The sequence below is a fragment of the Vidua chalybeata genome, chromosome 1, assembly GCF_026979565.1.
Source record: "Vidua chalybeata isolate OUT-0048 chromosome 1, bVidCha1 merged haplotype, whole genome shotgun sequence".
NCBI classification, from domain to species: domain Eukaryota; kingdom Metazoa; phylum Chordata; class Aves; order Passeriformes; family Viduidae; genus Vidua; species Vidua chalybeata.
Window position 1 is genome coordinate 123,785,058 of NC_071530.1, and position 13,862 is coordinate 123,798,919.

The 13,862-nt window shown below is 40.0% G+C and overlaps 1 protein-coding gene across 2 annotated transcripts in view; it reads left to right on the forward strand.

Moving 5' to 3' along the window:
- Nucleotides 1-13,862, forward strand: part of ZC2HC1A (zinc finger C2HC-type containing 1A) — a 36,391-nt gene continuing 22,529 nt past the window's right edge. For both annotated transcript variants that reach the window (XM_053958887.1, XM_053958895.1), the window contains exons 1-3: nt 1-76; nt 12,926-12,999; nt 13,730-13,846. In XM_053958887.1, the coding sequence (XP_053814862.1) occupies nt 61-76; nt 12,926-12,999; nt 13,730-13,846 (207 nt within the window). In that variant the 5' untranslated portion in view covers nt 1-60. The remainder of the gene's footprint in view (nt 77-12,925; nt 13,000-13,729; nt 13,847-13,862) is intronic.

A 13,862-nucleotide genomic window follows, 5' to 3' on the forward strand; every position in this document is an offset into this window, starting at 1 on the left:
TTGCCACAGCAGCGGCGCTCTGAAACCGAGCCCAGCCCGAGCCGGCGGTCGGGGCGCGCCATGGAGGGGCTGGAAGGTGAGCGGCAGCGGCGGAGCCGGGGCAGCCGGCGGGCGCCCGGGGCGAGGCGGGTCATTTGTGTTGCGGCTGAGGCGTGTTCGGGCGGTGGGAACGGGGCCCGGGCACCGCCTTGCCCGTTCGCGGAGCCCCCGCGGCCGGCGGCGCTGAGGCGGGCGAGCGCCGCGGAGAGGGCAGCGGACAAAGGCGGGAGGCAGCGGAGCCTGCGGGGCCGGGCGGCGGCAGGACCGGGCTCCCCGCGCTTTGTCTCGGGCACTGCTCCGCTCCGCCGGCCCCGCCGGCCCCTCCCTGCGGCCGCCGCGCTCCGAGCCCGCTCGCCGGGGCCCTGCGGGCTGGGTGCGGCGCAGTGTGCGGGCATCTCTGCCAGGAGCCCTTTTGTTGTTTTTTTTTTTTTTTGCTAACAGATGGCTAAGGTGGGTGTTAAGATCCGCTTATCATGCTAGGGGAATGTTCAGTGCGGTGAAGAAAACTAGGTATGAATTTGCTGACAGGGTATTTTCAACTTTATCCTGTGCCGGTTGAATTAATGGAAACGTTCTTGCTCTCCGAAATGATAACATCATTTTTATCGGTGGTGTTATCCGTCGTAGCATAGATATCAGCTTGGAATTCATGAAGTTACAGCTTGCAATCTGACCATTTTTGTAGGCCTGTCTTGACTGCATTTTGCAAGCTGCTTTAACCATGCTACTTTAAAAAAAACCTGTTTCAAAAAACTATAACACACAGTCATTAAGTCTTCCATGCTCTACTTCTCTAGAGGTAACTGAGTGCTTAAATAGGAGGAGTAAGCACAAACTAGCCTTTGTTCTTTATCCCTTCTAGAACAGTTGGAGAACTAAAGTAATTTTCACAGAATACCTATGTTCTGTCTTTAGTAGATTTTACAGTAATCAGATCCTATTCTTGAGCCTAGTGACTTCATCAAGACTCTAAATTTGGACATAACTTGGCATTAAAATCCCAAGAGCTTTCTTTGATTCACTTGGCATTCTTTGCTGACTATTAATGCCTTTGAAATTTGAAACATGGTGTCCAGTGTTTATCAAATAATGCCTTATCAGGCATTCCAGCTCTCAGGACAATGGTATGGTACCTCTCCAAAAGGGAAGAGTTTGCCTTAATTTTGAGTAAGCTGTGAATTTGACTGCATTTGAGACTCTACATCATCTGCAGCGCATCTATGAATTGATTTGGCCGTATGCTAATTTTACCAAGGCCAGCTATACTTGCTGTGTTATGTAAGCTCTAGCACTTTAATTACAGGGGGTAGGAGAAAAATATCTACAGATAACAGCAGAATCCTGAAAAAACTTGTGATATTTTAATAAAATTTGTCCAGTTCCTGACTTCGTTGGAAATTATTTATATCATGCTTGTATTTCAGAATGTACTGGGAGTGGAGGGAACTGCTAGATCATAGGTGAAATCTCATGTTTTACTGAAACTTTTCTTTCAAAAGCTAGAGCTTGTCAAAGCATTTTTTTCCATCATGTGAAATTCTTCTTCTGAACACTTGCGATTAATTTCAGAATAGCACAGAAAATAAGTTATGTCTAAAACTCCAGCTGTCCTTGCCTTGTAAACACTCATATCTCACACTGTTATCCACTGTCCGTGAATGCAGAAGTTTTTGAAACTGAAGAACAATTTTCTGCATTTTTATGGGTCATGTTTTTATTTTTTAAAAACCACCACAATATAAATACTACCCTTTCTGCTTCAAAACATTTGAAGCAAGTGGGTTTGCTTTTATTTACAGTTTTTCAGTTTAGGCTGTCTCTGTTCATGAATACTAGTTTAGGCTCAGATTAAGTTTTTGTAGAAAGGTCACCCTGGGACAGAAAAAATGTAGGCAAAGCCAATAATAATAATAAATTATTTCATTGGTTATTATGCTGTTATTAATATTACTGCTCCATCAGCAACTCAGAAGGGTGTTGCTGGTTGCCATCTTCGATTAAATTTATGTTTGGATGTGCAATTGCACAGTCATACCCATCTGACATATAAGTATGGGCAGCTTCTGAAATCTGGCTCGGCCTGCTGCCTCATTATATTAGTGCTTAGTAATAGAATTTCCCAGAGCTGACTGGTGCAGTAGGTGCTTGGCAGCTGTATGTGTGAGGGTCATGGTTATGGGGAAGGGCAGGACTTTATCTGTCAACAGCAGCCTCTTGGTGTGTCTATGATGGTGGAAGGCCTCCTCAGGCTCAAGATGCTTGTCCTGGACTTTCCAGCCTCAGAAGCTGGTGCTTTTGCTTTGCTGAGGATCAGCATTATAGATGAAAGATCTGTTTTACTTCAGTTTACATAAGCACGCTATTAATAAGAAAGGGCTCTACCCAGTTTATAATGATCCTTTCCAAAACGTGGAGAGATGAATGTGTAATGGTTGGCATGTGGAACTGTATTCATGACATTTAAAAAACTAAATAATATTTTCAGTGTCGCAGTTGCATTTTCTCACTATGTGCAAGTTTAAATGTTCTGTGAAATGGCAAAGTAGATTTCTATGTCACTTAAAAGTTTCTTGTAAAATGTAATTTTGTTGCCCCTTTGAGGCTGTTGCTCTATTAGGTTATTTTTATCAGTATTGTTATATTACTAGATTGAGTCAAATTTGTACCTTTAAAGGTTTGTAAAAGTAAGGAGTGCATGCTTGTCATTAGAGGTGACAAATCTGATATTAAGTCTAAAGTTGCTAGTTCAACATTTGTCAGTTTGCAGCTTGCATTCTGTTTGGCTGTTTTCTTCAATTTTCATTTAATCTACTGATGAAAATAGAGCAACAGGCTGGCTCTGTCTGACAATGTAGTGATCTCTAAGGTGAGCTTAAAAATCCATTCATGAGTAGTTAACCATGTGCTGAATCTCAGGACCGTTTTTGATGGATTAACATCTTCTTGTTGCTTTCACTGCTGGATGTCAAGAAAAAAGCTGTCACACTGGCGTGTTTGTTGCTCTCTGTTTTGCCTGAGCGAGATGGAACCAAGCACTGAATTCCTGACTTCCAGAGCAGTCCATTCCAGTGGTGGCGTTTGATTGGCTTTTCTCCAGTCTGTTGTTTTTTCTGGGAGGAAGTCGATCAGGAACAGCTGCTTGAGCCAACTAAACGCAGCTTCCCGCACTTGTTCACAGCCCATCCCAGCCTGAGGGGCAGAGGGGCTGCTGTGTCCGAGGGCAAAAGTCCAGCTCTCTGTGGTAGCTAATGGCAGTGCTTGCCCAGCCCCACGAGCAGCCAGGGAAGGCTGGTTGTGGTTGGAAGGGGCTGGCTGGCTGCTGGCTCAGGAAATAGCCTGCAGTGTCAAACCCAGAGCCTTCCCTTGCTGATCTTCGTAGGGACTGAGCTGCCTGGGTGTGTCCTCGAGGTCTCTCTGTACAGCATCTTCTGCTGAGACCTGGGGTCTGTGCTGTGATAGCAGTTGTCCCTAGACCTGCCCCGGCCAGTGGAATGTCTGAGATGTCCTGCTCCACCCCTAACAGTGGAGGATGCAAGATCTCTCCTTTGGGGTTTTATGTTAGTAATGTGACTCTTGAGAGCAAGTGCTTATTCTTGCCTTGTCAGAATTTCAGAATGCCCAATGTTACTTTTTTCCTTAATAGTGTAGAAAATTATTGGGTTTTAAAACAAAAATAATATTAATGTGAGTGTTATTTTCCTTTTAGAGTTGATCTTTGTCTTGCCTCACTGGATCCATGCAGCAGCTTCTGTACTTTGGTGGCCATTTTCTTTATCTCCATTTGACTTCAGACTTCAGCTTTCATTCTTTTTAATAGGTCTGTCTTTTGTCCAACAGGGAAAGAATTTGTTTTATTGTACACTGTTCTTAAATCAGCAACTTGAAACTACTAAAAATGCAAAACTAATATTAATGTAAATAATTTTTATTAAGTTATTTTTCTCTGGTAGCCATTGAAACACAAAGATAAATGTGTCTTTGCACTGAACTGATGTCTCACTGGGCATACTTGAATCTCTGTTAAGTTATCTGAATTTGACATTTAGCACTCTATAACTAGTCAATATATTTACTCTCTTGAAAGCAATCATGTTTCTATTTTTTAAATTAATGATTATTTTACTTAAGGAAAAATCCCAAAAGCTAGATTAGGCTGATACGATATGGAGAAGTGCACTACCAGAATCTGTTTCACCTTTAAAGGAGAGGAAATAGACAGGAATGTGTGTAGACAAGAATTTGAATGTTTCAGATTAGTTTCTTCAGTATCTTAGAAGTGATAGATTTTATGCCCTTTTGTCGTGGTTTGACATGGAAGTGAATTTTCCAGGAAGTTGGGTCAAACCAATCAGTGGTCAGGTTTGGATATTGGCATTTGGACTGACCACTGAAGGCATGGACACACCTCTGAGAACACAGGGGGTTAAAAGCAGAGAACTCCCAAGGGAACTGTCTCTTTGGTTCTGGTCAGTGAAGACTGCAGTGCAGACCTCCCCTGCCCAGCCACGGGCTGCGTGGGGAGGGGAAGCCACGCGGCCTGGGAGAGGTAGGCCAGGCGCTGAAGGACTGGAACCGAACCAGCTCCTGCAGACGGAAGGGTGGAGAGAAGCAGAGATGCCTTTGTTTCCCCCCCTCAAAGGGAAAGAGACAGAGAGCCTGATGGCACCTAGAAATTTGACAGCAGAAGAAAGGAGGGGGGGGGGGGGGGGGGGGGAAGATGCCCAGTGTGAGAGTTGGGAGTTCTGGGCAGAGATTTCAGCTGTCTGGGTAGTCTGAACGTTTAACCCTATCCTGGAAAATGAAGGCTTTGTAAAATATTACTCCTCCTCAATTTATAGTAGAAGAGAGACAGTCCGGGACCTGAGATGTTAGAAAAATAAATTTTTAGTTGGGAGGAGATGATGGAGTAGCTTTTAGCTAGACTTTTCTTGTTAGCCATAGACTGAACCAAATTCTCCTGCAATAGAGACTGCTTTTTAAAGGGATGCAGTGGTGAACCAAGGAGACCTGCTTCAGCAACCACCAGCACAGGAATGGCAAGAACAGAGAAAAGCTGAGGATAGAATGGTGATGCCCTCTGTCTTCAGGAAGAAGATGGTCTCTGTTCTTGGACCCTTGGCCCCAGGGGAAAATGGCGGGAGGGGGGGGACTATAGTGCCAAGATGAGAAGCTGAACTGTTGTCTCTTTTAGTCCATGGCAAAGTATCCTTAAAGGAGCCCTATGAGCAGTCTGTCCATGCACAGTGGTGAGAGCACTGTACATGGAAGGAGGATGTCACACTGGCAGATTTTCTCCAGGCAGTTGCCATGTGTGACATGGGAACACAGGGTGTGGCAACTGTGTTTCCTGGGGGGTCTGTGGTGCAAGAGAGACTCCTCTCTCCCTTGATGGACTGAGTATTGATTATCTGAAAGGTGGCAACTTAATCAAGAATCCTGGGTGATGTTTCAAGGTGGTTGTTTTGGAAATTGGGTGGGAGGAGGAGTGTTTTAGAGGGTCATCATCCTAGATTTAGTGTGTGTGTCTTCTATTGTAGTAATAGTTTAATAACATTTTTTTTTCATTTGTTATCAAGCTTAAGCCTGCTCTGCTCTGTTCCTGATCACATCTCACAGCATTTATTTGGGAAAGTGTATCTTCATGAGGGCGCTGGCATTGCACCAGTATCAAACCATGACACCTTTTCTATAGTTTTTTTAGATTTCTTGCATTTTTAACTTAAATTACAGAAGCTAGATTGATCTACTAATTGACTTCATTTGGTTGAATATAGTGGAAAGATGAACATGTTTTACCTGCACACAACATGGTGTGGTTGTAATCAAAAGCAGGTGTTGCATTTCAGTGAAACCTGGTTTCAGGAGTATGGTAAGCACTTGACTGGAGCTGCTGAGGAGTGGGCTTACTTTCTAAAGAAATCCTGAGGGAGGGGCAAACTAGGAATCAAGATATTATAAATTGAGTTTATTATCAGGTTTTTTTTAACACATCATTTTTTGCCAATTAAGATTCTGATAAGCAAGCAGACTTAGGTAGGGATTGCTCTGTCCAATTACACTTGTGGAGTGCATAAGCCCAGATTTGCTTTGAGGATCACTATGCTAAAACAGTCTTGGTTTAAGGCTGGTGTGAAGAAGGCAAGTCTTTGCCTGACTGCCCTCACAATGATCACAGTGCCTGTAGCCTAATACAGGAGAACAGTGTGTTTATGAAGCCAAAGCAGAACTGTGTGACATTTACATAGGTTTTGCAGGTCACATGCTTTCTAGTGCTTCTAGTTGATCTTAAAGCTTGTTAATAGAAAGCCAGATGATGTATCTGGAATTCAGATCTGTCAAATAGTGCTGCTTGTTTGCCTTTGGTTTAGTTGCATTTCTGTAGGCTTTGCAAGGGAAGGTTTCATAGATTTTTCTGGATGACTGTCATGACTGAGTGACTCTCTAGAATGCCTGCACATTTACACTCAGTATGGGAACAAATGGGAGGAATTGGAGGTCTGCTGTCTGTTGCAGAGCTGGGATCTAGTTGGGATCATGTGTAGGTGGTAGGACAGCTCACAGGACTGCAGTGCTGTGGTGGATGAGTACAGGCTCTTCAGGAAGAACCAGCTGGACGGCAAGGGGGGAAGTTGCCCTTTATGTGGGAGAGCAGTGAGAATGCAATGGAGCTTTGCTGTAGAACCACCTGAGTATGAATCAGGGTTAGCAGGCAGATCAGTGTGGGAACAGCTGTTGTGACTGTCTGCTAAAAGCCACTTGATCAGGAAAAATATGAAGTCTCCCTCATAATTGGAAGGATCAATGTATTCACAGGCCTTGGTCCTCATGAGAGACTTTAACCTTTGAAGATACTTTAATCTGCTGGAGGGACAAGTCAGTAAGGGGAATGCATTGATGACAAACTCCTGACCCAGGTGATAAGGAGCTGGTAAGGGGAGGCAGTCCTGCAGCACTTCATATATACAGATGTGTGAGATGTAAAGGTCAGGGGCAGCCTTTCCTCCAGCGACTGTAGGATGGTTGAATTCAGGATCCTGAAAGAGGGAGCTAGGTAAATAGGTCTCAGCCCAGAGTTCAGGAATGCAGTCTGTGACTTTAGGGATCTGCTTGCAAGAGTCCCATGAGAAACGGCCATAGAGAGAGCTGGTTATTTTTAAGGATGTGTAATGTGACTGGCACGTTTTCACATTAAAAGTTATGCTTCATATGAGGAAGGAAGCAAAGGACAGACAGTTATAGTAAAAGAGAGTATACCATTATGTGAGTTGTGTGTGCTGCTGTTACAATCATTCTTGACTGCATGGAATTCATTTCTCAGTCACCAAAAAAACCTATACAGAATCCTCCTCCAGGCTGTCACTTTGAGGCAGTGGGTCTCACCTTGATGTGTTATTTTCAAGAAATTCAAATGAAATTCACCATCATCAGACTCATTCATGTTCAGTGCAATAACAGGTTTTTTTGAAATATAATGCATTTTCATTGTCAGACTGAAAAGCTGATACAAAAATGTGCAGAGGTACTATGAAAGTCTTTTCAGTTTGAAGGAATGGATGCTACAGTGCTCAAGTGTTATCTTTTGGAAACCAAAGTGACAGGTTTATACAAGATTGTCAATACAGGAGTACAGGAGAATTCATGAGGCTTTCCTATAAAATTGGGAGCAGATAGATAAAAGTAGATTGATTTGATATTTGTTAGACAATTGTCAAAACTTAGCTGCTTAAAAATGTCTAAGTATATGAATGGTTGAATACTAAGAGGCAGGGCTTACTATGATTTCCTCTTTCTTTGTCTCTTTCCTGCAAACTGCAGAATAGCACAGGTGAGAAGGGATGTGCTTGGTGGGGTAAAATATGCACAATATAATTTATCAAGCAGACTTGATCAAAGTATGGCAAGTACTTCCTGTTGTTAAGAATTACAGTCGGTGTATTCGCCTTACTTGTGTTTTCATTTAAAAATTCCTTTTGGCAAAATAATGCAAATTTGCAAAACTTTGATCATTATTGGAATACTTTTTTCCTACTTTGGTACATTCATATTTTCATTATGTTATTAAATTCTCTTCAAAACTGCTTTTAAAAAATGAATTCTCTAAATACAAAAAATTAATGCTCTAATTTAATGGAATGCTCAAGGGTCTGTGCAAGACCTGGTCTAGTTTAAGATGTTTCTACCCACAGGAGGGAGGTTGGAACTAAATGATCTTCAAAGTCCCCTTCCAACCCAAACTATTTGTGATTTTGTGAAGTTCCCTACCCGTGTCACTGCATTGGTATAATTTTTAGGTGGCTCTTGCTTGTACTGTTTACCTTTGGTTAGGCTATGGTTAGTTGGTGTGTTGATTAAAAAAAGTATAACCCTGTCATTATTGATTATTGGACATATGTTAGAGACTGGGCAGTCCTCAAAGAACCAGATGCTGTGGCTTCATGATACAGATTCTAACTAATGTGGGGAATGAACAGCATTTTTTTATTGTACCATAAATATGTGGCACTCTTAAGTGACAAATGCCTTGCTTTTGGAGATGAGAATGGAGTTATGCTAAAAGCAATAAATACAGTTTTGTAGAAGAATTTGGCAAGTGCTCTTCAAGTGATGACTTTCAACACTTGCAGATTACTTGCTGGCTTCAAATAGGTACCTAGTCCCAAGGCAGGGAATTGTACCAGGCTGTTTCTGCATGTTTGAATTCAGAGAGGCTTGATGATTCTGATTATCACAGTTCTGTGGCCTAAATAATTTAGTACTGTCACTCTGTCGATAAGTAAAAGGTTTTGAAGGGCAGTCAGATTTTACAACCTGATGAAATACTGCTACAAAGTGCAGTCTTGTTTCTGCAATTTGTATCTAAGTGCACACACATTCCTGGGTATATAGAGCTCTCCAAAAGAGAAAAGTGTAACAAAACTTCAGTTATTCAGCAATACTGGAGGCTTCTTCTCCCTCTAGGTGTGAAGTCTATTTACACAACTGCTTTATCTGTAAACATGACAGCAAGAACAAGTGACTGTGACAGCTATGGCTGTGACTGTGTCAGATCAAACTTGTATGTATTGATGGGTCCACACATTGTACTGAGAAAGATGAATAGAACTGGCAGCTTGCCCTTTCTGCTGTAAATCAATTGTTCTATTTGAATATGAGAAAAGAGAAGAGAAAGAAAGAAGTTGTTCTCTTGAAATCTAGGTTTCAAGGAAGTCTGAATTTATCTATAATACTGAGAGCACCATGATACATCTGGTATAGCTGTACTGTCAGACTTAGTGGTCCACCCAGACTTTACCGCTAAACTCTTCAAGATCAGAAAGTACAGGCAACTAGACTGTAACCATTCTCAGAAGGAATGTGTGCAGTAACTTGTGTAGGTACAAACCCAGTGATTTGGAAGTAGAGCTGGAGGAGGAGGAGGAGCCCTGACAGGGGCGGTTTACAAACATGAATGATATGATTATTGTAGACCTGCTAATAAGCTTCCAGTCTGGTTGAGTCAGATACCCAGAATCATGATAGGTTGTACACTGTGTTTTGTCTGAGACCTGGTCTCAAGAAAGCAGTAGAATAGGATATAAACCTCAGTATCTTCTGAGCTTATCTCATATTCTGTGGTATTCACATAACAATTTTGATAATATTTATCTTTTCTCTGGATATGTTTTGATTAGATAAAAAGTAATAATTATTTCAGTCCTTCTGCAAGTTAACTATATCCATTCATGTTTAATACAGACATCTAAACTGCTGGTGATTAGCAGTATTAAAGTTGGTAAAAAGGTAAAGAAGTGTAGCTGCTGTATAATCGAAATGATTTTTTGAAGTCCTGCATTGCTGCTAAATTTACAGACTGAAGAAAATTGCAATGCAACTATCTTACTACCAATTTCTATTCTCAGACCAATTTCTCAAGCATATCCTCCTGTTTCCCAATTTGAGTGTTCCTTTTTTTTTTTCTTAACCTCCTCCCTGCAGTGCATCCCCGATTAAAAACGATTTTGGTTAACTTTTTTCAGGAAAAAAATTGCAGTAGATATCACACATTAATGTATTTTTAAAAAATACACAAAACAAAGCCAAAATTAACTCAATTGCAACTTCCACAATTTTATTCCCATGTCTTACTTTTAAGTTATCAGGTTTCATGTGGATAATATCTCTAACCCTTCTGTAAGGGAAGACTCGTGGACTCCTAGAAAGAAATGTTAAGGTTTTGTGGTTTTGGTTTGTTTGGCTTTGGGTTTTTTTTTTTGCACTAAAAGCGAGGAAAATCACAGAGGAATTAAGAAGCTAAAGGGGTGAGTGTGCTCCTTCATAAAGGCTGGACTTGATCTTAGATGTCTCTTCCAACCTCATTATTCTGTGACTCTGTGAAAGGACTCTTGGCTTCCCATTTTCAACAAAACTTCAGGAACTTCCATTTTTTAAAAATAACTTCCTTATATGCTTTGGGTCAGTGATTTCTGTTACATGGGAGGTGTTGGCAGTAGAAATAGCTCTAGGCAGATGTGATTACCTGCCAGCAGCAGGGGAGGGTGGGAATGCTGCAAGGAAATCCAAGTCTGTAACTGCAGCTGCTCTAAGTGGTAATTGGCATTCCTTGGGCTTTGGTATGTTGTATGTAAATACCGCTCTGCTCGTTCACATCAGCAGCTATTGAGTCCGCTTCTTTTCATGTGGAATTTAAACACCAGCTCAAATTCTAGAACACAGAAGAAAACTGGGACATGACATTTCTTTTACTAAGGAAGGTATTTGAAAGAATTATTTTCTCAGCCAAATTCTTAATCATATACTGTATACCTTATGTCAAGATCACTAATTCTGATTTATTTCAGCTAATTTATTGAAGACACTATTGAACAGTGTTACTTGATATTTTTGGGAAATGCCTCTCTCACTTGTTTCTGCAAAGCTGAGGGTTTATCAGAATGATGTCATAAGAAGTTGAACTCTTAAGCAGAAGTGAGTTTGCAGTGATGTAGGTTATCATTATTAAGAGTGCTAGGGATTCTGAAGAATGAAGTAATGAAATAAACAAATCTATGCATATTTTGTATTTTTGAGTGGACTAATTGAGAAAAGGTTAAAACCATTGCTGCTTACCCTTCAGATCAGTGGTGAGGGCAAGTTCCCAGCCGTCCAAGCTTTGTACCAGTGTTCATGTGCTCAGGCTTGTGGATTTAAGAGAACAGATCTATAGAAAAAAAATGGACATGATTTTTTTAAAAAGAGTTTGAAAAAATACAGTTAAAAAACAAGTTCCTAGTAAATCTTTATTGCATTCAAGTATAATTCAAATGCAAGAATAGAAGAAAACCAAGATTCATCTGCATGTTTTGCATTTTTCCTACTTCTCATACTTGTGTGCATCTAAATGCACGGGTATTTAGATGGCACGAAAGGAAATTTGATTATCACTTCCATTTGTAAAACTTGGTTACTGTCAGTGCAGTCCTGCTGTGCTGTGGTAAGGAGAGGCATATTCATATCTACATGGAAAAGGTATATAAATTAATTAAAAGTATGAACTAAATGTTTTAAACTGTTCTTTCCTTGTGAGTTATGATTCTTAAAATGCATTGTGCTCCATAGTATGTTCATACAACTAATACATTGCATGCAGTTAGTTACTGGGGGTGAACTTGCTTTAAGTAATTGAAAAGATCAGAAATAAACAATAATTGTTTATTGGTAATACAGATTTCACTCAGTTTTAATCTTTGCATTTGGGCAAAAATGGTTTTCAGTGGGAACCATGGCTGCCTGAATCTGTTTTTTGCTGTGAAATATTTATTTAAATTACTCATTTTTTTAGGACTGGTCATACACTTTAGTCAGCAAGTGTGTATATTTAGATGGAAAACCGTTTTCCACTGGGAAGCTGGGAACAAAAGCTGATCAAATCATTGAACATTGCTATGTTGATATCTTTGTTCATTTAAGATGCTGCTTCATCTAAAATAGAAGTCAATTTGAAGTGGTTTTTATTTTAATGTGGTGTAAATAGAGGCAGTTGTATTGTCTGCAATAGTCAGATTGAGTACAGAGAAAGCTACTAGTACGTCTCAAACATAATCCAAATTTACTGCTTCTTTCTTGATGTATACGTGATATAAAAATATCCCTGTATTCCTCTGGTATAGTACTAGATATAATAGATGCCTTTTATTGGGAAACCTTGCAGTTTTTCGTCTCTGCCATGACTCTGTTGCATAATGCATGCTATATAAATATATTTGCTTGCATAGGCCTTGATACTTTGACTTGTTGGTCTTTTGTCTGGTTCTGTTGATCTGCTGTATGTCAAATATGCTATTTATATTTTTGTTACCAATGCTTGATTAGCAACATTAGAAATACTTCTGTAACCCATCAGTAAAAATCTGAATAAAATATATAGTAAAAATAGCATCAAGACGGTTTTTTTTACAAGAGAAAGTTGAATAGTTTAACTTAGTAGAGCAAAATAAATGATGGAACGTGTCTTTTCTTTATTTGATACTAAATTTGATGTTTTCCAAAGACACAGAAAATACCCACTAAGTAGCTTTATTCTTGGTGTGTATTTGAGCTGTCACGGGACTTAAAAGGGATTTTTTATTTCTGTATTGATACACATCCTTTTAAGGGAGTGGAGTTATGTGTTATAAATACATAAATTGCTGGTGACATGAAGGCCTGACAGCTTCCAAAAGTACCTGAGGACTTCAGTATATTTTTTGCCTTTCTCATCTGCATAGCCTCTGCACAAGTCAAAGGATGTATACTTTTACAGTAACACTTGTTATTATATCTAAGTGTATATGAGGTTAGCATTTTTGAAATAATGTTTTGTCATTAATTTAATCAAATTTTCTTAAAGAAGTATGTTGTTTTTTTTAAGGTGAGGTTACAGTGCAAACTGGAGATCTGTTGCCATGTAAGATTTGTGGAAGAACTTTCTTTCCAGCAGCGCTGGTAAGTGGTGTGAGCACTGTTGGCTTTTAGATTTGAAAAGTTGATATGAGAGTTAAGCAGTGCTTTATTTACTATAGCTAAATAAAATAGATCTAGGTGCTTTGTTTTGGTAGGGGTTTTGGTTTTATCCTCCCCCCCCCAAGTAATTACTGATTCCAGTTGTCTCAGGTTTGAAGCTCCTTAGAAGGAGTTTAATTTTATTTTAAGATCCCATCATTTTCTGAAATACAAGCCTCTAAAAGCATCTTTTCTAGGGTTACAGAAGCAATCCTTGTCTTCTGCAGTTTTAAGTCTCGGCTAGTAAATGAAGTGTTTTGTTTGCCATTTCCAAAATTCTCTTCTCCATTGTTAATAGAAATCAGTCTGTCCTTAAATGTGAATATGAATTTCAGACACCTATGATTTGTTTTGCCACTCAGTGCGAAAGCTGCCTACCTGTCCTCAGTTTTTTTACATGCAAGGAGCAAATATAGATGCCTTCTACTTTTTTTCTTCATTTGATCACCTGTGTTTTTGTGACTCTGTATATACATTTGTGAATTCCTGTAGTTCTGTTTTTAAAGGTAGTGGCTGGCATAAATGTTTGATTGAAAGCAGTCTGAGCTTATTCATCAAGAATTGGGGCTTTTTTGCAAATTTTTTTATCAAGAAAGAGGGAAATAATGTGTTAGTGAGTTCTGTTTTCAAAACTAAGTTCTGTATTCTCCTTTTATTTTGCTTCTGCTTACAGAAAAAGCATGGACCCATTTGCCAAAAAACTTCTGCCAAGAAAAGGAAGACATTCGATTCCAGCCGACAGAGAGCAGAAGGAACTGACATTCCCACAGTGAAACCTCTTAAGCCACGGGTATGTTATAATTTAC